The sequence below is a fragment of the Chaetomium globosum genome, genomic scaffold (assembly GCF_000143365.1).
Source record: "Chaetomium globosum CBS 148.51 scaffold_8 genomic scaffold, whole genome shotgun sequence".
NCBI lineage: Eukaryota > Fungi > Ascomycota > Sordariomycetes > Sordariales > Chaetomiaceae > Chaetomium > Chaetomium globosum.
In genome coordinates, this window is record NT_165983.1 from 617943 (window position 1) to 640488 (window position 22546).

General features: G+C 54.9%; 7 protein-coding genes across 7 annotated transcripts; 1 reads left to right on the plus strand and 6 right to left on the minus strand.

Moving 5' to 3' along the window:
* Positions 1-879: 879 nt before the first annotated feature.
* CHGG_10917 (uncharacterized protein) lies at positions 880-2917 on the minus strand (the record flags this gene model as incomplete). The annotated part of the gene is made up of 3 exons (XM_001226183.1): positions 880-1072; positions 1340-2222; positions 2368-2917. 3 exons carry the CDS (start codon positions 2915-2917, stop codon positions 880-882), a joined length of 1626 nt encoding a protein of 541 aa, XP_001226184.1.
* Positions 2918-4421: 1504 nt separating this feature from the next.
* On the minus strand, positions 4422-6601 carry CHGG_10918 (uncharacterized protein; the record flags this gene model as incomplete). The annotated part of the gene is made up of 5 exons (XM_001226184.1): positions 4422-5479; positions 5552-5644; positions 5703-6349; positions 6412-6498; positions 6552-6601. The coding sequence occupies 5 exons, from the start codon at positions 6599-6601 to the stop codon at positions 4422-4424; spliced, it is 1935 nt and encodes a 644-aa protein (XP_001226185.1).
* A 1413-nt stretch (positions 6602-8014) lies between these two features.
* On the minus strand, positions 8015-8526 carry CHGG_10919 (uncharacterized protein; the record flags this gene model as incomplete). The annotated part of the gene is made up of 2 exons (XM_001226185.1): positions 8015-8184; positions 8253-8526. The coding sequence occupies 2 exons, from the start codon at positions 8524-8526 to the stop codon at positions 8015-8017; spliced, it is 444 nt and encodes a 147-aa protein (XP_001226186.1).
* A 2739-nt stretch (positions 8527-11265) lies between these two features.
* On the minus strand, positions 11266-12714 carry CHGG_10920 (uncharacterized protein; the record flags this gene model as incomplete). Its single annotated transcript, XM_001226186.1, has 4 exons — positions 11266-11699; positions 11804-11892; positions 11954-11979; positions 12040-12714. The coding sequence occupies 4 exons, from the start codon at positions 12712-12714 to the stop codon at positions 11266-11268; spliced, it is 1224 nt and encodes a 407-aa protein (XP_001226187.1).
* Positions 12715-14100: 1386 nt separating this feature from the next.
* CHGG_10921 (uncharacterized protein) lies at positions 14101-14389 on the minus strand (the record flags this gene model as incomplete). The annotated part of the gene is made up of 2 exons (XM_001226187.1): positions 14101-14126; positions 14302-14389. The coding sequence occupies 2 exons, from the start codon at positions 14387-14389 to the stop codon at positions 14101-14103; spliced, it is 114 nt and encodes a 37-aa protein (XP_001226188.1).
* Positions 14390-15178: 789 nt separating this feature from the next.
* Positions 15179-18224, plus strand: CHGG_10922 (uncharacterized protein; the record flags this gene model as incomplete). The annotated part of the gene is made up of 4 exons (XM_001226188.1): positions 15179-15975; positions 16036-16544; positions 16721-17984; positions 18170-18224. 4 exons carry the CDS (start codon positions 15179-15181, stop codon positions 18222-18224), a joined length of 2625 nt encoding a protein of 874 aa, XP_001226189.1.
* A 1173-nt stretch (positions 18225-19397) lies between these two features.
* CHGG_10923 (uncharacterized protein) lies at positions 19398-20723 on the minus strand (the record flags this gene model as incomplete). The annotated part of the gene is made up of 1 exon (XM_001226189.1): positions 19398-20723. The coding sequence occupies one exon, from the start codon at positions 20721-20723 to the stop codon at positions 19398-19400; it is 1326 nt and encodes a 441-aa protein (XP_001226190.1).
* Positions 20724-22546: the final 1823 nt, after the last annotated feature.

Below are 22546 nucleotides of genomic sequence, written 5' to 3' on the forward strand. Positions count from 1 at the left end.
GATAATGAGGTAGGGACAATATTTACTCTTCTCATGGGGCAGAGCTCCGCTAGGGCATTTCCCCGTGGATGAGGCCAGGGCGATGCATGTCGCACAACCTTCCGGCGAGGCTCGATGCTAGTTGTCGCCTGTTTGCGATCTTTTATCTCAAAAGGCCCTAATTGCCTCTGATTTCTATCGAGGTACTCAGCCAGGCCCGGAGACTAGAAAATTTGTCACGCTCCAGTAGCGCTCGGCGGCCTGTGAGCTGGCTTTCCACAGAACTCAGCTACGTCGGACTGAAGATTGTTGGCAGCACAGCGGCGTCAAATAGCGAAAGCGAATCGGTTATGATCGCCTTGCCTGCTCCTCTTTGCGGAAATCACTAGAGGACAGATAGTTGGGGTGGGGTGGGGGCGGCGATGGTGGCGTTGGTGTGTGTGTGTGTGAGGATGCGGTTGATGAAGGGGGTGGGGGAGGAGGAGGGGAAGGGGGAGCCGTTGTTGGCGAAGGAGGGCGTTGTGAAGGCGGTTTGAGGGTGAAGTAGGGGGCTGGGGTTCAGCAAGCTCGGGGTTTGACTACCTTCGGGGCCTGCAACGGCGGTGCGAGGACTTGAGAAGGGATATTGCGGAAGCATTGAGATGGGAAGTGGTTGCTCGATGATATGTCATGGATACACAAATATCGAGAGGCCGGGAGGGACATACTGCTTCGTTCTTTTGTTGGAAGCTTGGCAGTTACATTTAAAGGTTCTAATTCACACTTCTATGAGGAAGCTAAGCCCGGTAGTACCATCTCAGGAGCTACAAGCTCTTTATAGTAATCGACATTGTAAGTGGGGGGTCTCTATTGCTATGTTGACTCCAGCCAGGCTCCCCTTTTCCACCGCGACACCCCTTTTCATCCCAACTCCTTGCCACCACATACGCGCTCCTTCCTGCCCGCACCATATACACAAGTTCCCGCACGACCACTGTCACCGCCTCCTCCCAATTGAATCAAACACCGGTTTGGCTCAGCGGTATTGGGAGGAGGACCGATTGGACACCAATCAAAAGAGGACCGGTTCGACTCCCCCTCGCGGCGCAAAACTCTAAAAAAAGAGTTTTCGTAACCACCAACCTCCATTCCACCGGGGAATGGGGCTTGGTAGCGAGCTTTTTGTTTACATCCGTAAAACACTTGGATGTTGTTTATTGCGTATTTCTTTCTACCACACTATAACAATACGTTCCCACATCCAACACCTTCAATATGTCTTAACTATTGCAAAACCTTCAATTCTCACGAACATGAACTTCCAAACCCCTTCGCACAGCGATAGCTTTCAGCCACACTCGGATCACCCCGACCGTCATACCTCGCAACCAACGGATAGGGGCACAGCTTCCGCGTAAAGCGCGTCTTCGCCGTATCCAGCGTCGCAGCAGCAAGCTCGCCCGGCGCCCGCCCCTTCTCGACCCATTCCATCAACGACCCCAACGCATCTGTCGGCCCAGCCCCATCGATCGAGCCCTGCGCGCAGTGGTCCACGCCCGGCGCGATAAACAGCCGAAAGAAGTCGTCGACGCGCCGCTGGCTGAGGCGCATCTTCTTCTTCACCTCGCTGTGGTAGCGGATCGAGTCCTGCGGGAAGATGATGTTGTCGGCCCCGCCGTGCCACACTAGGAGCTTGCCGCCGGCGTTGCGGAAACCCGAGAGGTCTGGGTCCGACGAGTCGATAACGCTGGCGAATTTACTCACCGACTCGTCAAACACCTCGCGCAGCGTAGTGGAGCTGAGGACCGACAGATCAAAGCTAGGATCAGCTTTGACGAAGTACTTCACCCAGTCGCTGGCGACAAAGAAGGGGGCGCCGGTACGGTGCGTGCCGTTGACATCCTGTGTCTCGGCCAGAGTGGTAAGAGGCGCGTCGACGGGAAGGCCATACCACAGCGGCGATCCCGACGCCGTCTTCGGCCCATCCCAGATCTTCTTCACCACCTCCACCAGCTTTGACGTAGCCACCACCTCCCTATCGCCACACTTCACCTTCCTCCCCAACAGTCTCCCCGGATCATACCTCGACCCACAACCCACCACATCCCCCACCACCTGATCCCTCACCCCATCCAACCCATCACACACCTCCACCACATCCGCCCTCACCGCCTCCAACTCGCACCCCTCGGGAAAATACCCCACCTCCCCCATCACCACCTGCGGCCACAGCTCCGCCACCACATACCGCGTCCAATACACCGCTGGCGCGCCCACCAACACACCATCAAAAATCCGCCCCCCACCTCTGCGCCGCCACCAACCCCTGCCTCCCCCCCGTCGAACACCCCTCCCAATACGCAAACCTTGCCCCCTCCCCACCATAAAACCCCCTCACCACCGCCTTACCCACCACCGCCAGATCATGCACCGACCGCGCCGCGAAATTCGTCAGCAGCGCCGTGTTGACGGTGCCATCGGCGCCGCTGAGCGCCCAGGCGGCGGGCGTCGAGACGCTGGCCAGGTCGCCGGGCAGGCCGGCGTCGGTGGCGGCCGCGGCGAAGCCCCGCGCCGCGTAGGGCGCGATGGAAAGGGGGCCATGCCCGGCCGCCCAGGCGCTGCCGCCGAGGGCGATGAAGCGGGTGTTCCAGATGTGGGGGGAGAGGGGCAGCCAGATGTGGATGTTGACGGTGTCGTTGGCGCCGGGGTGGGTGAGGGTTACGGTGACGGCGCAGACGTTGAGGTTGGTGACGGGGGTGTTGAGGAAGGGCGGGGTGGCGGGGACGGTGTGGTTGAGGAGTTCGGTGGAGGTGAGGGAGAGGATGATGAGGCCGGGGATGATGGGGGTGGGGATATTGGCGCAGGATGGTTTGGTTGTGGTGGTGGTGGTGGTCGTGGTCGTGGCGGCTGCTGTTGTTGCAGCGAGGCCGAGGAGGAAGGGGGTGAGAAAGCGCAGCATGTTGATGATGGTATCAGTGTCCGGCTGGCTACGAGCAACGCGCGTCCAGAAAACGAAGAGATCTGAAGACTGGTGTTATTCGCACCAAGAGAGGCGGCTGAGAGAATCAACTTATACATTTCCCGGAGTTCATCACCTCTCCGAGCAGTAACCAAGTCGAGACCCAACCTCGACTCAGCCTCGCTTGCAAATTCCAAAATCATCATCGTGGTCGCCAATCTTCGGATCTGAGCCCTCGCCTCGATCACCCCGGGAATGTGGTGACGACCAAAGACATCAAGACACATTCTGAACCGCTCTACCTTAGCCCCAGTTGTTGTTGCCCTTCGATTATTCTCTCCTATTCAAGCAAGCTAATCAGGCAGATCGGACCAGGCAACCGTGATGGTCTGCCAGGGGTGCGAAGTTCGGTCTCGCTATTGGTGTTTTTGCACCATGGGCTGAGTAACACACCTTGCCGGAGCAAGGATGAGTGGATGGCAGGGTACGTACCGAAAGACATTGGCATCAGACTGCTAACCAAATACGTACGGTTGATTCCAAACAGAGGCTTAGGTAATTCGAAGCTTTACGAGCCAGGCGATATCTCATACGGCCACGGCAGAACAGGTCCAGTTGTTCATCAGGCCCAGCAGTCTGTTGTCGATGTCGTGGTGTAACCTGAGTACGTTTTCACCTGGAGCCGAGGAAAAGTCCAAGCATAGAAATGATCCAAACAATCCAAAAACCGAGGAATGAACTGAAAGAGGAAAGAAAAGAATGCAATCCTGCCGACTCTCTCTTCCCCTTGGAACAGAGCGGTAGAAGCGCAGTCAACCACGTCACCGCGCACTGCGCCACACACAAAACAGGCAAGAAGGTAATCCCCAATAGTAACGGCCGGTAGACGGGGGCCAAGCAGACTGAAAACTTGCTTTATTTCAAATTCCGGACTTAGTATATCGGAGGCAGTAGGGGGCCGAAAGAAGAGAGTAGCCAAGGCCCGTTGCCAGCCAGAAGAAACAACGCCGAGTAAAGACCTAATATGCCATTCAATTTCCACTGGGTATTGGTGAGGCATCGCCCATGTCTAGCATCTTATATCATGGACAATGAATCCCAATCATTGGGAGTCACTCCCAATATCCCATAAACCGCTTCACACCGTGGGTACACCCCCGAGGCAACAGGTGTAAATTGCACAAACACAGGCCCGACATTAACACTAAGGTACCTTCCATTAAGGCACGACTCATGTCTAGTAGTATCCCCCATCATGGCCAGCTCTAGACAACTTCACTAAACACGCCGCTTCACAAACACGCCTGAGAAATAACACAAGCTGAGAACGACATGGTCAAATCCTCGTAATATTCCCAGGCCACACTTAGAGGGAAGCTCGTAGGCCTAGACGAAAGAAAAACAGCAATCTAGCCAACAGCGGGATAATGAATCTCGACAGCCACCCACCAACCCCTTCCTCCATTTCCACCACCATCCGTCACACACCCAAACCCAAACCCCATCACTGTTCAGCCTTCTTCTCCTCAACATCCCCCTCAACCCCACCCACAACCCCCTTCTCCGTTCCCCCCGCCGCCCTCTTCTCCTGCTGATCGAACTGATACAGCGGCCTCAACTCAGCCCCGCTCTGCCAAAACACCCAACGCTTCACAAACCACGGCAGGGCCTCGGTCAACTGATACGCGCCAAACCGCCTCGTCGGCACCGCAAACACATAATCCAGCTCCTCCAAAGTCCGCTGCTTCGTCTCGGGCACCCAAAAGAAGATCATCACCAACGCCACCAAATTAAACCCCGCATACACGCCAAACGCACCCACCACACTCGCCTCCTTCAACAAAAACGGAAACGTCATGCCCAGCACGGCCGCCCAAAACAAACACGTCGCCACCGCAAACCCCATGCCAATCTCCCGATGCGACAGCGGAAACACCTCGGCACTATACGTAAACGGCACGGGCCCCTCGCCGGGCGAGTAAAACACCGCAAACAGATACACAAACAGCGCGACCAGCGCCGTGCGCGCCGTACCCTCCTCCATCAGCGTGCACAGCCCCGCCGCCAGCAGCGTCCACACCATCTGGGGGAAGGTGAAGAGCAGCAGGGCGCGCCGGCCGAACGAGTCGATGGTCCAGAAGGCGGGGAAGGAGAAGAGCCAGTTGACGAGGCCGAACCCGAACGAGGCGAGCAGGGCCTGGAAGTCGGAAGCGCCGTTCTCTTGGAACACGGTCGTGCTGTAGAAGGCGATGATGTTGATGCCGCACATTTGTTGGGCGATCATGACGGTGAAGGCGGCGAGGGTGGCGCGGCGGACGCGCGGGATGGTGAGGAGCTCGGTGAGCCGTTGGTGGTAGGTGCTGGTGTGCAGGAGGCGGGTTTCGAGCTCGAGTTGGGAGTGGATGTAGAAGATGTCGCGCGCGACTTGGAGCGGGTGGTGCCGGAGCTGGGACATGGAGGTCCACGCTTCGGCGTAGCGGTTCTTTTTCATGTACCAGCGGGGGGACTCGGGGCACATGTAGATAAGGATGAGGAGGGGGACGGCGGGGAGGAAGGGAGCGCCTGTTGGGAGGGGGTGTTAGAGTTGTTGATCGTAAGTACGGGTAGGAACATGTATGTATTGCAAACACTCACCGAGCATCAGCCGCCAGTTGAGGTTGTGTCCCGTGTTCCAAACGGCCAGGTTAAAGGCGGTTCCGAGGAAGATACCGAATGCGGTCCACATTTCTGGAGCTTGTTAGCAGACTGGGCTTCCATCTTTAACCCTGAATTGGATTACACTCACGCCATGACATGACGAGGGCACCGCGGATGGCGGCGGGCGAGTTCTCGGCGGCGTAGATGGGCACGGTCGACGCCTTGATGCCCATGCCTATCCCCATGAGGAGCCGGCAAGCCAACTGCTGTGGCCACGTCTGGCAGAACGCGGAGCCGATGACAGGCCAGATGCAGAAGTGAGCCGAGAAGAAGATGACGCCGCGACGGCCCCAGAGGTTGTTGACGGGGTCCGAGAGCCAGCAGCCGATGAACGCGCTGCCGATGTAGGGGCCGGCGTTCAAGAGGCCGATCAAGAGTGTGCCGCGCGTGGTGTCCGGGTCGAGGTGGTAGAAGGCCGGGAAGAAGATGTTGGCGCCGTTGGTGCCGGTCTGGTCCCATCCCTGGACGGCGGCGCCGATGGAGCAGGTGATGATGGTGAGGAAGAGCTTGGGCGGCAGATGCCACTTGTGTTCGACTTCCTTGACGAGGGCCGCCTTGGCTGTGTCATCCAGAGCCTCGGCGCCGTCAATCTCTTCGTAGTTGTTGGGGTCCTGTGCCACAAGGGCGCCCTGGCGTAGCAGAGCAACATGCTCGGTGAGACCCTTTTCTTGAGCGAAGACCTCGACCCGATTCATCAGCTCATCTCGCGGAATGCCCTCCAAGGGGTTCTTGATCCTAGACGTGGGAGTGGCATGTGAGTTTAGCAACTTAAATCCTTTCCGGCTGAGTCGGCTCACCTGGCTTCGAGGTTCCGGTTGAGGTCAACATGTTCTGTGTGAGAGACACCCTTCTCGAGAGGGACTCCGGCGACGCCCTTGGGGTTGCTGCAAGCCGGTGTTAGTTGGGGCATATCTTGGGTTCTGGGGGTGGTCCGTACGACTTATCATTGCCCGCTTGGATACTATCCGAGCTGCCGCTGTCGGCCATGGCTGCGGGAAATAGGCAGTTCCTATTCTTTCGGGCGAGAGGCGAATTAAGACGATGGCGGTGATGTTACTTGAAAGAGTTCACCAGACACGGAGGTTCGTCCGATGAAAGAGGAACGGGGGAAATCAAGGCGTGCGTCCTGCTGGGTTTGGCCCGGGTTAAGAAGCGTTCTTGAACACGGCATGCCGCGCGTGTAACCCTGCAGCATATGGCCATCGCAGCGGCCATCACAGCGCCCACGGCATCGGCTTTCAACGGGGCGTGATGAGTGAGCGCTCGGCGTCCCCAGCGGTCTCTCTTGGCTGGTCCACCGAACTCCCCACAAGGGGTAGGTGGAAGGGAGTCCCAGGGATTTACAGGCTATCAAGGTGGAGAGCGGTAACAACCCCAATCCAGGATCCTCCAAGTCTGGGGTTGAACCAAGGTTGATTGTGCGGCCAGGTGCGCATCCCGGGATCTGTCTGTGTCGTCTGGTAGTGAGGAATCTCCACCCGGCGGGTATCGAGTCAGGGGTGCAGTCCGAGGTGCACTGCACCCTGCAAAGGTTCGTAGTGAGGATCCTGTACTACAACGTTACCCTGCTGCTAGAAACCGGCGAGTGGTTGCGGGTCATGTACGTGCTCTCGTGGCCGTCGCACACCGCACTTTTGTGTGGAAGTGGCCCCCATTTTTGACGTTTGGTCCATATCTACCTAGGTATGTACCTTATACTTGTAAAACCCGGGGATATGGGTCGGACTTCTCGATTGCAGGCCTTTTTGATCCTTCTGGTTGTCCGACTGGTCTCGACCTCTTTTAGCTCTTCCCGCCCGTTCGAGCCACTATCGTGAGAACATCAGTGCTTTCAACATACCTTACTTGACTCCAAACACACATTCTTGCAGGCAGAGCTCCTCAGCACCCGGTCGCTGCCTCCCGGTTCTTGGCCTTCGGCGCCGAACACTTGGCCGCCCCTTGGCCGTCACTTGGCCGTCACTTGGCTGACGTCGAGAAAATTACTCCCCGCCCGCAAGGAAGGCCGTGTATCACAGCGCATTGAAAAGTGTGGATGTGAGTGAGTGCCCAAGCCCGTGGGTAAATTTGGGCTTTATAGACAGTAGAGACATGGTCCACATACTGTGTCCTGTATAAGCACGGTTATGGAGGGCATTCAGGGGTTACCAAATTACGGCGATAATGCAACTAGTGAGGGTCCAATCGGTGGATTTTCTCTCTGGTGACCGAGCACCGCTTCATTACATGCAAGCATGGCATAGCTGATAGAAACCAAGGTACATAAACTACTTATGTTGAATAGCAGATACCTCGGTTTCCGAACAAACCCTATAACATCGTCATGCCATGAGCCACTAGCTAATTCCAGTCTGGAATCTCAAGAGACAACCTCTCTACCTCAAGGCCATAATCCGCAATTTAGTCGAAGCACCTGTACGAGCTGATCTTGTCGTTCATGTAGCCCCAGTTCACCCTGCCGTTGACGGTCGACTGGTCACCCGTGCAGCCGTGGTGCTCGAACATGGTGCAAGTATGGCCCCGAGTATCCGTGGACGAGATGACATCGTTCCAGATACCGTTGATATTGTCTGCTCTCTCGCATAACATACCGCTTTGGATCATTGTCTACTTTTGCACCCGGTTTGTGAAGACTTACAGCAGACGCCGCTCGCGACGCCACCAAGGTCCAGGCAGGCGCCGTTAAAGTTGGAGTGCTCGCACACGTAGATGCTGAAATCCCGGGCCTGGAGGGGGGCCTTGCGACGGAGCTTGGCACTCACGGTGTCGACGGCGGTCCCGAAGACGTCGGCTTGCATGACGACGGCGTCGATGGGGAGCGCCACCGAGTCGGGAATGGGGCTGTTGTCGTTGTAGACCTTGGCCATGGCCGTGATTGCGAAGGTGAGAGCCAGGACCTGGGAGAGCTGCATGGTGCTGGTGCGGTGGCTTTCGTGAAGCTGCTTGGGAGAGGTAGGTGAGGGAGGTGAAGAGATGTGAGCTGGAGATGAGGCTGTGGAATGGAGAGCGTGGTCATAGAATCCGCGGGTATCACGGTCCTTTTATACACATTCCGTGCCCTCTGACTCTCAGCCAGCGTCTGATATGGTCTCGCCCTCAGAGAAGCAACAATAACTCTAAGAAAGGAACGTCACAGCAGACCTTGCAGTCGAGGTAGTGAAGCCCGTATCCATAGCTATCATGGAAGACAACTTGCAGCACGGCTCGGTAGCACACAACCTGAGGGCCAGAACCTGCTCCTCACGACCCGGGGGCTAGAACCCGTTCCTCGCAGGCCTTGGCTAGACGTATTTACTCGGCGATTCAAGTCGCATTCTTCATGAAGCAATATCTGACAATTAATATTACTCCATAGTGCCAAGGTGCACAAAGACCGGGCCTACAATCTGTTTATGGTGGCGGGAAATATGTATGTCAGCCAATACCAAGGGGGCGCAACCATAGCTTGTTAACTGGTTCTGTAACCGAGTTGCTGGTCTAAGTAAATGGTTGTTGTTGTCCACACACTGGTGCCTAGCTCCAGCGGTGCTCAGAGACGTATCCGCCTGGGAAGTACCTACCTAGCTTTCATTGATGGGTCAGAAGGTTGAATCAACGAAAACTGGAAACAGTCATCGTAACGGGCACACTCCGGATAATGCCATCTTTTATTTCAATGAAGCGTTGGTTTCTGAATATGTACCATACCGTCTACAGGAAGCAAGTATGGCAGCCGCGTGAATCGCGGATACAAGTCTCAATCTACCAAGCGCAGAGCCCAGCGAGGCACTAATGCGGAAGGAGGTTTCATTGACGCCCCTGGTATCATACTGCCTGTCTACCATACTGACACGACCTGCCATTTGGGAACATGTAAGGGAGCAGCCACAAGAGCAGTGCAGCAGCTGCAATGTATGGACATGCTTCGACTCTGAACATCAGCCCTCAAGCCTTGAACGAATGACTCCATAGCCCAACCGCTCTTCACAAGGCAGGGCTATCGGGTCTTTGTCGGCCACCCTGCCATTGGCCTTCTGCTGCTTAGACCTCTGTCCCACCGCAGTGCCGCACTTGTGACCTGCAAGGCTGGTTCCACCACCTCGCCGGTTTTTAACTTCATGCCTGGGGCCCTCTTATCTCTCGTGTTCCACTTCTTGTTGGCCCACTGACCTACTATAACGGCGGCTTGTTCAGTCGATGTTGGGTTCTGTGGGCTCTGTCGCAACATCCGTCACCGGCGCCAGTTGCGGTTGTTACGGAGACGGCCCCACTCCGGGGATGGGAACGGGCCCTCGGCCAGTAAATGAGTGGAAGTCAAGAACTTGTGTTGTGTTGGGGGGGTTCGGAGTTTCCCGTCTCCAAAATTTGAGGGAGAGGATTAGAAGTGAATTAGGATGAGGAAAGAGTTCAATCTGTTTTTCTCGGGAACCTTGCATGCGTGAAGGCGGCGGGCACTCTCGAGCTGCATGAGACAGAATTAGGGAGGTACTGTACCTCGAGGTCTGCTACAACAAATATTTGCACGGCGCAGGCACAGTGCCAGTACCGCAGCGTCTCCTCAGACTTTTCCCCAACTTTTCTGTTTTTCTTCTTCGCATTACCCCAGAACAAGAATCCAAGCAATACATCAATCAACAATGGCTTCGGTGAAGGATTCAGACATGCTCAGGCATGCTCAGACATTGCCAAGGGGCATGGCGAAGGGAATCCTTTCTGATTTCGGTCACATGTCCGCCAGCTTTCCATTTGGCATCGAATTCTTTCCCCGTCATCAATTCCATTGGGTGTCTCTCACCCCACATGAGTTGTTCCGACGTTGGGGTTGAGCGGGGGCCGAAGGATCAACCCGCACGCCCGAAGGATTCCAGCACTGTTGAACGCATGTTTAACGGCGCATTCTAGTCTTGTCGTCCCCGTTGTATTGATCCTCCGATGGGTACCTATGCTGAGTTGAACCGATGTTTTGGAACGTTTCCGGACCTCTCCGCCTTGACAAGCAACATTGCGCACATCAAGCAGACCCTCGCAGCCGTGATTGCGCAGGATGCTGGCTTACAGGTAATTTGGTCCAGGTCACACGAAGGAAACCCCAAATGTTAGATACAAGTCGAGGTACACCAGAGACCCCTCCCACGACCCCTGCCGTAGCATTATCAACAAACGGAATCCTTCCATGGCGGTTGCTGCCGAGAATTTGAGTCGATGGACCGCATCTTAAATCCGACCATTGTCGCGTGCTGGACCTCGACACCTTGGCACATCCGGGGATATTGGATATGTCTAGGAGGGGTTAGTACAAGATGCCTCGGAGCATTTCCCCTGTTCAGGTCAATTCTTGTTATGTGTTAGATGGAGGTATGTCCTATCTTCTTGCTAGTAATAGGGGCGAGCAAGGAATTGACTTGAACAACAGTAGACTTAATCCGTACCTGTCTGCCTCCTTACTTGGCTACCACCCATATACATTTGACAAATAACAACACAGCATGTAATTCCAGCGTTTGTTCTCCCCCAGACCAGTCAGTCCCGATATACTCAAATTGCTACATAGCAAGACACGTTCCCAAGTCCCAGTTTCAACACATACTCCGTCCCACCTCGTATCCCACCCCAACTCACCCGTCATCACCACCTCCCCCAACCCCGACCCACCCAACAACCCCCCTCCCGTCTCAATACCGTCCCCCCTCCTCCTCCTCAAACCGCCTCCACAACCCCTCCAACTCCCTCTCCCCCGCCCCCCCCGGCCCATCCAACACCTCCAACGCCCTCCGCCCCCACCTCTCTGCCTCCCCCCTATCCCTCAACACAAACCACACCCTCGCCATATTCTCGTACTGCTCCCCCAGCAACGGCCGCAACTCCCCCTCCGGGGCCTCCTCCAACAGCCCCGCCACCTGCCGCGTCAGCCGCAGCGCCGCGTACGGCTTGCCGGCCTGGAAGGCCGCGATGGCTTCCTTGCGGAGGCGGGAGACGGAGCGGCGGAGCGTGTCGGACGCGGCGAGGGTGGCGGGTGGGGAGGCGCAGAGGGGGCATGTGCAGGTGAAGTTCCATTGGCGGTGGAGTTTGAGGGCGCGTTCGGTGGAGGTGAGACCGAGGGGGAGGTCTGTTTTGAGGAGTGGGGGGGTTAGTGTGTTCAACTGTGTTGTCTTGTTGGGGGGGTGGTGGGCGGTGGGTTAAGGGGGTCAAGGAAAGAGGATGGCGGCTTACAGCTGTGGGTGATTTCCTCGCCGGCGGCAATATCTCTGGAGGCGATTATGCTGATTTGGAGGGTTTCGGGCATGGGCCGCGTGTTTGCGCTGGTAGTGTGTTAGCTTGGGTCGTCTTTGGGCGAGTACGGCAAATAAGCGCGATACTCACTTTGGGTTACAGCCGTGGTTGATTCTCTGCCGACAGGTCAGCCCCATTTTCCAGCTTGCCAGTCATCAACGCATAAGGGCACCCACCGAAACAGTCGGGTACAACGCAAGGTGCGGCACCCCTTCCATAGGCGTGTTGAAAGCATTAGTCCGGAGGATATTCTCCACCTCGTCCTGCGCCAATCCGTTGCTTTTGCCCAGCTCCAAGACACTGACCGGGTCCGACAACCGGTCGACGGCCGCGTGCAAGAGCCGGTAGCCCCGGGTGGCCTGGACCTTCACTGTGAAGGCGATGTCCACTAACATGGCCGCGTGCTCGACGAGGATTTCCTCGTACTGCTTGATAGGCCTCGTGGCGACGATACCCTTGCCCTTGCCGGGGATGTCGACCATCTTGTATGGCGCATCACGCGAGCTCGATACATTCAGCTGCTGGGTAAGGAAGGAGGCGCTGTTGGCCGCGGTCTCCGGGGTAGTGATGATGCTCCATCCGCGGGGACCGTGGTTTGAGTTGGTGTAGGCGCAGTACTTCACGGTGCCGTCAGTTGTGTGCTCGCATTCTGGTGGGTGCGTCCATGGTGAGCTCTGAACCGCATTGTCGTCCACTGGTAAGGGGCATGTCACGTCAACGGCTACCGGCCTCAATGTAAGCGGGACTGAGCCGTATTCGTGAAGTGAGCCATGACCCAACACAACCTGAAATAAGCAGGGTAGCAGAGTCACAATCCCGAGAGCCCGTTGGTGCTTGGGACCTGAAGCCATGATGTTTGATTTGGTGCTACGATTGTAGGAGTAAAAGTGCAAAATCTACCATCCCTAGGACAAGCACCAAATACTAAACCACCACAAGTGGGGATGTAGCCTCTGATCTTAACCAGACACGTTTCGGCGCACCGATCCGGACCCAAGAAGACATGTCGAGTGTAGATTAGAAGTCCCGCTGATCGACACCGGCAGAGGCCCAAAGCATCAACCAAGCCGCAGGAGCCAAGCAACTTGGCCGGCGGATCATTGTGCAGAACCAACAAATGCCAGCCTGACATGCCTGACAAACCATGACCACGCGCGGGTAAATTGTAAACAAGACGGCCCCAAACGATGCTAAGCATCCGCGCAGACGAAGCCAGTTCTGCGTTGCCAGACCGACCCACAACGCAGAGCCCAGCTCGGTCATCATGTCACCAAATGTCACGAATAAGGAGAGCGGGGGAGCGCAAGGCGCAACCCGCAGCGAAACAATCGTTAAGGTAGCCAATCAGGGAAAAGAACCCGGACAGCAAGGCTGTCCGGATTATCGCTGGGAAAAGACTTGACCGGCAGCGATCAAGGTGATCGTGAACGATCACCCATGACACCCACGATCAGGGTATTCAGGTACGAAGGTACCTAGAGATCTGGGTAGTATATAGTCACTCGTCTGGAGAGCTCTGGGAGTTCTCCAGTTAGCAATCACAACTACAGTTCGCTACAAGCTCGAGAGCCTACTGTTGAGACAAGTCTTTGTTGTGCACCCTTTGCAAGATTACCTTCGACCGAAGCTGAACCCTAACAGGACGGGGTTCTGGAGTAGGTTCGTCACACCAAACCTTTATGCTCTCGCCAGCCCAGCCCATCCAAACCGCGGAAACCGACACAGCCGCCTCCCGAGGCCGAGACAAGCATGCTATTATCCTGTTGACTTCCCGGTCACATCAACCACATGATTGTATTATTTTGGAAGTTGATAGCCGCGGTAGACATGACCGAGGGCCCAGAAGGATTTCTACAAAGCATTCAGATTTGTACACATGTACATGTAGTGCCCTTTTTATTTAAAAGCCGAGTAACACCGCGGCGTCCGATACAAAGGGGTCAAACATTTGAAGGACGAAGGAGATCAAGATTGCAAATCCTGCTTCGAGAGCCACCGAAGCAAAGTGATAGTGGAAATGGGTCGGTGTAAAGTATAATACCGCATCATCTCACTCTAACAACCCGGACTTGAATAGCATTCGGTAGCTACTATGTGTACATGTAGCGTTGGGTAACCGCTAGTCGGACCATAAGTGCCTCCCTAGACATAGTTTTAGGGTTAAAAGAGGTCGTGCTGCACTTGGCGGATTCAATAGGTACCTATTTAGCTAAAATAATAAAATCAATGGTGTATAATTACGATTGTAATGAACGATCGGGCCCTATATAGATTCAAGTTCACTACTGTTAGCGAAGTGATGGTGCACGATGACCAAAGCTGAATTTGATGACATCCCTAATCCAGTATCACCACGTGTATTCTTCGCAAGTGGCCCCAGGACCATTGGCGCCATTCCTGGATATTTCACTTATTTGGCGAAGCTACATGTACCTTACCTGCTGCAGCTTGCTGCCTGAATTTATCCACACCATTAGAACCCTGTGCAATCGGAAGAGAAGGCCACCCGTGGCTTTTGAGGATCATGATAATACGTAGGTAGTTTCAGGTTGGTCTCTGGCTCTGGCTCCGGCGCCAGCTCAAGAGTACCTAACCGAAGGGCTAGGAGTTTTCCTAACACATCCCCGCCGGGCTGGAACCTGGCGATATGCTCGTTATCCAGGAAGATAGAGACTCCTATCTCTACAGGTAACAGCCGACGAGGTATACTAAACTGGAGACTACGGTGCTTATCTTGGGAGACCTAGGGACGTTTTTTTATATCCGTAACTTTTATGTGATTGACATTTTGTGTTGCCCTCTTAGCGGCGTTGCGATGTCCGCGATGTGGAGTCGTGGACGCTTGGGAAACTCGAGGGGATCGCCGCTCTCGATGTCGGCGCTGGGTTGCGCATCATTGCCTGCCATTGATACCTGCCATAGTCGCAGATATCGGCGTCGATAAGGCTTGACGGTAAAAACGTCTCGGAGGCTGCAGACAGGCTTGAGGTACTTGGGAATTATTCTTCTAGATATCATTGGGAGATGTCACATGCACCCTATGAGATGCCTTGGAAGAGTTGGAGTGGGAAGAATTATTATCCGCCAGTCCTGATGGTTGGGCCGAGTTAGGCTGCCTACATATGTGTCGGACACCCGCTCTCCAGGCAACACGCAATCCACCGCCCTCGGTTCCGCAGACCATACGGGGCATCCATCCATCCATTCGTCCACCCCCGGTCCCTTCGATCGATTTCTCTGTCTCTCTATCTGTTTTTCTCGCTTCCCCGAAGGCAGGTGGCTGGGCTGAGAAAACAGGATATCCCGGATGTAGTGATGTCCTTCACCGGAGACCAGATCCTCGGAGTGTGGAGGGGGTGCCAGGACAAACAGGACCCGCCAAGTCCTGGCGACCCCCCCATCAGCACCTTTGCTTTCATGTTGAAGCCAGTCAGCGAGATCGACCTCGACGGGTACTGGTTCAGGGAACGTGACATGCCACGACAACAGGTCAACGTGATGCCACCCCGTCACAATTTTCCGAGGGTCGTATTTCCTGGACAGCCCTCGCCAATCGATCCGTCCAGCCGACCGGCCTTCTTCTTCAGGAACTCTCTGTTTAGGAGAACGGCGTCCACATGTTGTTTCGCCGATCTTGATAATGCATTTTCGGAAATTGCACCCTGTTCCTTCCTGGCTCAGGGTTCGGAGGCGGACACAAAGTTGATTGTTAGTCGTGCATCTTGTCTTCTTTCACGCTTGCCCACCACGCCGCTGCCGCTGCCGGATTTGCCGAAGCCTCCCCAGGATCGCGGCAAACATGGATGGCTGAAGATTGAGGGAGACGAATATTTGTGGGAGGACCTGGAGCCCGTTCGCCTCTTGTCGACTTGTGTAATCCGCATGGCGCTGGCCATCGCGGCCACATGGGATAGAAGTCGGGAGCAAAACATGCGAGGTCGGGAGTCACACAAGTTCCGGGAATTTCTGGATTTCCTTTCTGAGCTCATCGACTCGACCTCTTATGAATCCCGGAAGTTAAGGCCCGAGTTAGAATTCCAGTCATGGAGGTGGTTTATCGTCAGGAGTTACTTGTGGAGCACTTGGCAGCGATGCGTCGCCTTGCACTACTGGTAACTATAGTCCCTCCCCCGCTATAGGGCCCCTTCACTGACTGGTGCCCTCGTTCTTAGGCGAATCCTGCAAGATCAAGTTGTTTGGGGATTTGATTACACAAGTCTCAGCGACTTGGCCCTTCGCCCAAACACCGACTCTGTTACGGCCTCAGAGAAACAAACCGAGCTCAAATCGGAATATATGTGCAGTCTAGCCTACCACATTCTTCGCAGGAGCAGGTCGACAGCAGTGCTGGATCTGCGGCAGTTCCATACCGTGTTCAGCGACCAGTTCAAAGAGAGGCAGGGGAGATGCAACGGCACTGCTTCTTGCGACGGGACGTCTCCTAACGCTTGCCGGAGAATTAAAGGTGCAAAAATCGACGATCAGAGCCAACACGACCTATTGTGTCCAGATGAGAAGAAATGCAGACAGATCATATGGGACGAGTCGTCTTACCTCCAAGTGGTCGGCGCCCGTGCTGTTTCTATACCCAGCTGCGATGAAGTCCAGAACAAGCTGAAATACGAAGTCGCTTCGGAAAACACCCTCGCCGTCTCTCATGTGTGGAGCCACGGCCAGGGCGGTCGGCCGGATTCGGGCATTAATGAATGCCTTCACCTCAGATATTGCGAAATCGCTCGAAGTTTTGGCTGCTCGAGTTACTGGATCGACGTCACTTGCAAGTGCTTGCCCCTGTTTTTGGCTTATCCACATCTTTTCCCGAGATTGAAGCTAATAGTCATCTTTCGAGTATGGTAGGCATCCCGACCGATCACAACCTCCGGAAGGAGGCGATTATGAACATCAACAACGTTTTCCGAAACAGCCGCGCAGTCCTACTGTGCGACAGAGACCTCATGTGCATTGACACCTCCGTCATCAAAAGCGAAGATGACTCCTCCTGCGAGAGCGTGTCTCTCATGGAATCCATTCTCTGCACTCTTCTCGTTTGCGACTGGAATGTTCGGGCCTGGACACTGCTGGAAGCACTGCGTGGACGAATGAACATGCACATTTTAGTGACGTCCGGGGGGCAAAACAGAGCAATCTCTTTAAGGGAGATTCTCCGATCCGTAACCCTGCACGGATCTATCAACATCGGAATTCTCTTCCTCATGAACTATCACCTCTTTCCCGCCCCCAGCAGCTTCAACTGGCTCAAATTGAACACCGACGGCCGCTCAGAACCCAGCATGGAAAGGGTTGATCGTCTCCAGCATAGGGGGGTATTCAGTGGGTCGCACGGCGCACAACTAATGGCCTCACGTATTGGGGCTGGGTTCCTCTCGGTATCCGAAGCGGCGACGCTGCTCGCGCAGAGGTTCGCCTCGCGTCCCGGGGACGATGTAGTCATATGGAGCTTGCTAGTCGGGGATGATCCGTTCAACAACGCTCTCAAGTTGTGGACTGAAGTGTCCCGCGAAAAAGATCGGATGGTATCGGACCGAACCGTATATACGGGGTACTTGCTCTCGAGTGTTCCCAGGCTGGATCAAAATGGAGCTTCATGGGCGCCGAGTCAGCCAGGGACTTTCATTACTGCTCCCGACGCTCAGAGCAGGAACAACTGGAGTCAATACCCACCTTACGACGGAAATCTGTCGCGAATCGGCACAATCGAGTCTGATCCCAAGGACACAAGGCGTTTAAAGCTCCGCGCATTCTGGGGTGTTTATCCACTGTTCATGACGCGTAATGGTGGCGCGCCCATCTCGAATAGTTCCTCACGGCCTCTTCATACTATCCTACCCGATAGCATCGAGAGATTTTCGGAGGCGATCCTGCTTCAGCCCCTGCAGGAGACTGAAGAATCGAACCAGGTAAACAGAGGGGAAGAAGCTGGCGCGGGTCCGGCATTCGCCCTTGCGAGTGTTTATAAAGGACCCTCCCAAGGCCCGCTTTTTGTGATCTGTGGACGGAAATATGGTCCCAAGGATGCGCCGTGGACTTGGTTGGGAGTGCTGGATTGGGGTGACGTAGGCTTGGAGCTGCCGCCTTTTGAGGTTAAAGAGGTGGTTCTAGGGTAAGTAAAACAGGCAAAATCTCGTATGTTTGAAGAAAGTTGCCGCATTGACGTTATCCCATGTTGAATCCATAGCCACCGCAACGTACATGTAATGAAGGGAGCGGCGGAGAACTGATAGCAGGAATACGAATGACGAATGGAACGAAACTAGTGGAATCATGGATCACCGTCATGCTATGTAGTCGGCAAAAAGGGGTGTTGACCAGGGGCCAGAATACCTTCAAAGGCTACCTCTAAGCGTTCAATGTTAAAACGGAGGGTCTGGACATGAAACGGCCAGAACAATGGAATGTGAAATGAGCCGCTGAACACGCAAGTCTTAGCACCTTTGACAATTTAAATATCAAATGAGCTCCCGAACTAAGTCAGAGTGTGTGGAACCGAGGCTTGCTTATTTTTTGCCAAGTAGGACTCACTAAAGGTACCTAGGCAAAGCCGACATGGCCCGCCGGCAGGTAAAGCTCCCAGGGACCATCACCACATATACTTGCTCTACGCACATCGAAACAGGTGAGGGAATCGATAACAGACAGAACAGGAGGCCAGGGCCTTGTACAAACGAATCACATCAACAGGTTGCCACGGGCCGTACCCAAAGCCATCACCTAGTCTAGAACGACTTGGCTCAACGCCTCTTCCAGTCTTCGCGCCTCCACGCTCCTGCCGCCCAAACGTGGGCAGACTGCGGATGACGCCCTGATAAGCTCACAACCCTCCAGCTCAGCCATCTCATGTTGTCGTGATCCTCTGCCATTGGAGTTCTGCCGCGCTAATCTACTAGGGGTGACTCGCACGCGACTCCGCCGGCGGCCTAGCACCGTACCCAGGCAAAGAGAACGCGGTGCGGAGCTGGGGGTCTAAGATGGAGGACCCGGCTATGGGCGCGTCAGCTGAATGACCATAGCACAGCGCGATAAAGTTCCTCGAGGTTGGTTAGCCCAGGCGATCCCGCCTTTTGCCGCTGGTTTCTGGGTGGGGGCGGAGTGGCTGGGTGGGTGAAAGGGGGATCCAGACTAGTGGCTTCAATGAATACATACCTATCCGTCAATATTATCGAGAATACCCACAGACTGTAGAGCAACAGCGTCGAAGCAGCGCGGCCTGCTGCAACGACTGTCGTTGTCGTTATTGGGGTTATTCTCTCCCGCGTTTGCTTCTGCTTATCAAATATGTATAACTAGATGAAAATAGTTTCGAATCCTCCATGAATCTCTGCCTCATGATTCCAGTTGCAAGCTGAGGTTGAGTGAGAAGATTGGCTTGTCTTTTCTTATTCACAAATGACTGCTAAGCGTTTCGGATATCTTCGGGAACCTCCCGGTTTAGTGTAGTATCCATCGCTCCCAAGTGTCAAGCTATGCGAGGTACTCTAGGAGGTCTGACTAGATACGCGGATTATTATTCATTACCTTAAACCCCAGGGGTTGGCGCAAACTCGCGCTGAATGATTCCTGCCATCTTCGCACACAGACCAGCACCGACTTCGATCCTCTCAATATCGCTAGGATTCCATATTTCCGGGTCAGGCTTCTCATTGTGAATAAGTCGTCTTAGCCACGCCTCCCTTCTCGGGTGCGGTGCCAAAATGTCATCCATCCACGAAGTTACCTCGGTCTTGGTCAGGAGCTGGATGGTCCCCAACATGTTGAACCGCCCGCTAAATTCAAACTCTTTCATCTCGACGACAACGCTCTCCTGACGCAACCAATCATGCACGAGGTTTGTGTCGCGACCGTTGTAAACCTCGATGATCCAAGTGACAAAGAGCAAGCCCGCCATGCACACGCCATCCCATCCCTTCTGGGCCGCCGTGAATGTCATGGCAGCCAGCTGCAGCGTGTCGCCGATCTGCAGCCAGCGTCCGAACCAGGTTGTCCCGCGGGTCTGGGGGATCCAGAATAGGCTCTTGTTCATAAGGGAGTCAACAACGCCGCGATCACCGATAAAAAGGTCCCACTCGAGCGCGTTGTGGTTTGGAGCGGCAAGCATGAACCCCGTGGGCCCGGGATTGTGGTGCTCTAGGTATCCGGGGGGGCGAGCGACGGTTACGATTAAACTTGCGGCGATGTTGGAGAACGTCGCACACAAGAGCACAGCTGTGGTGCCGTATGCCCCGCTGAGAGCGAGGACGGCAGTACAACCAAGCGCGCAAATTGCATAGAGCAGATATATGATAGTTGTGGAATACTTGGGTAGCAACCGGGGGGCCGGACGCGGACCGCGGATGCAGCTCAAGACGCGTAGGGTCTGGTAACGGCGGAAGTGGCGAGCATCGGCCTTTTCCTTGGTATGAAGCCCCGTGATGGCCGGGTCATCGTCCATTTTCTCTGGCATCTTGATGGTTTTGGGCGGCCTGCGCGACTGGAGATAGTCGATGAGCAGATCGATGGCAGCGCCGTTGCTGCAAGGAAACGAGCTGCCGTATCGGACATCCCAGACGCTGCGGCTCGTCCCCCCACGCGCGCTCGCGTGGTCGAGGAATTTGCGGGGGTTCCGCAACAGACGGGAGAGGCCAGACAGAGTGCCGAGTTTCGGAAAGACGCTAATCGCGACTTTTCCCTTGAGGGCGACCCTGCCAGCGATGGCGTAATCATCACGATAGCTAGCGAGGTGAGAGACTAGGGGGAGGATGGCGGCCCATTCGGCCACAATGGTTGGCAGTGCCGGTACGTTGAAGAAGGGCGGGATGCCAAGAGCGCCAAAGCGGGCATCATCGCTGGAGAAGATGTTGTCCATCGCTAATTTCCGTGACGTCAGTCGCCCAAGTGGAGTGCAAGCTCTCCCACAGTGGGGGGAAGGGGGGCGGCAATTTTCAGGGGCAGAGAGAAGGAAACAAAACAAATGGTGGCTTGTCGCCGAGTCGCGAAACTTGAGCTCGCGCAGCCAGGCAACAAACGAACCTCGCAGCGATCAACAGCAGGTAACCTAATCGATCCTTCGACGGAGAATCTTTTATCCGGCATTGGTAAGAGCTGAAAATATTGGCAGATATTCCTTCCAAGTCATGGTTTATATTAAGGTAGTTATTGCATGTAAATTAGGTAGCGAGTCAGGCACCATATGGGGCGGAAAAAAGAAAAGAAAAAAGAAGTCCCCTCAAATTCAATATGCATCAAATACCAACAACACCAGTACACTCTCAAATTACCTATCTTGTCTTGTTCCCCGCGTCCAGTCTTTCGATAGCCAACTGCTGCATCAAATCCAATGCTCGGCGTCAGTATGTCAGATCCGAATTCCAACTCCTTCCTCTCCTTCCTCTCCTTCGACTGCAGCATGCCCGGGTTCCCAATGCCAAAGTGGCTCCAGTCCACATCATTATCCCTGCACGCGAATCACTGCGAGCACGACCTCGTTATTACAATGACATTGTTCATCTTCTCGGGATGTTCTTGGTCGCTTTTGAACACTGGCTGCGCGAGAATGACCTTAGACACCCAGCTTGGGAGTTTTCACCTCAAACATGATGGTCAACCGCATCTCCACCAGAACGACAAACGCTGTGCCTCAGGACGGCCATCCTTGGTTTGCATCTCCTCCTTTTCGCCCTCGCGGATGCTCAGATCAAAGTTTAACGCGTCAGTGCCCAAAGCTTGGCCATGGCGGACGCACCATTAGCCCCGGAAGTAACGTAGGATACCGGCCGCCTCGGTTGTCAAGCCGTCGGCTATATGTGCCTCGAACCCAGGAAGGCCGGCCCAGACCTATGGAGGCGCCTTACTTGTGTTCTGATATGCGCACGCGCTCCAGCCTCTGCCGCAGGTCGATGTGCCGTCTAAGTACCTAGGTACCCTTGCGGTAAAACCAGATAGTTAGATGTTGAAAGACTTATGACCTTCGAGCAGCGTCCATGCTCGGCTGTGCTAGAATGATGTGATGATGGCGAGTAGCGCTTCCTCGTCGCGTTCACGCCAGGACGTTTGCTGAGATGATTTGATGATGCTAGACGCGGCCACCGCATCGCCATTGTCTAAGTTTTGATCACCGCCTTGCTGGTACGGTCGGTAACTTCATGAAGGAGGCGTGCTCGTCTATATACAGCGAGACGTTAGGCAAGGTATTTAGGTACCTACATATACCCAGGTACCTCCGTAGATACATGTAACTAAAGCTACCTACCTACAGGTACCTTACCGAAGTCAGTTTAGCTTCCATCTCCGCCCTTTCAGTTCGACTAATAACACCTTCCTTTTGACATGAGAAGGTGATGCACTGGGGGTTAATGGAACAAGGATTGGAAATAATATTAGGGTCAGCTAATGCCTAAACGAAGCAGGTGCCGACGCTGCGGCTCCCGTCGAGAACGGAGAGACGGGAGTTGATGCGATGCAACGGCGTGCTTAGAACCCAAATGGGGAGCTCGAGGAGAGCATCGCTTTGCGCTCTCCGTGCTTTGAAGGAAATTCAATGGCAATAACCCTAGGCAGGGGAGAAAGGCGGGCCCAGCGGTGAGCAGCCATCCTCGCGGCCCATGGTAGGTTGGGCTTGCTATTGGGCCATTGGCCAGCCATGTTGAACGGGGTCATTTTATGATGCCAGATGTCTGGGTTGGAACCAGC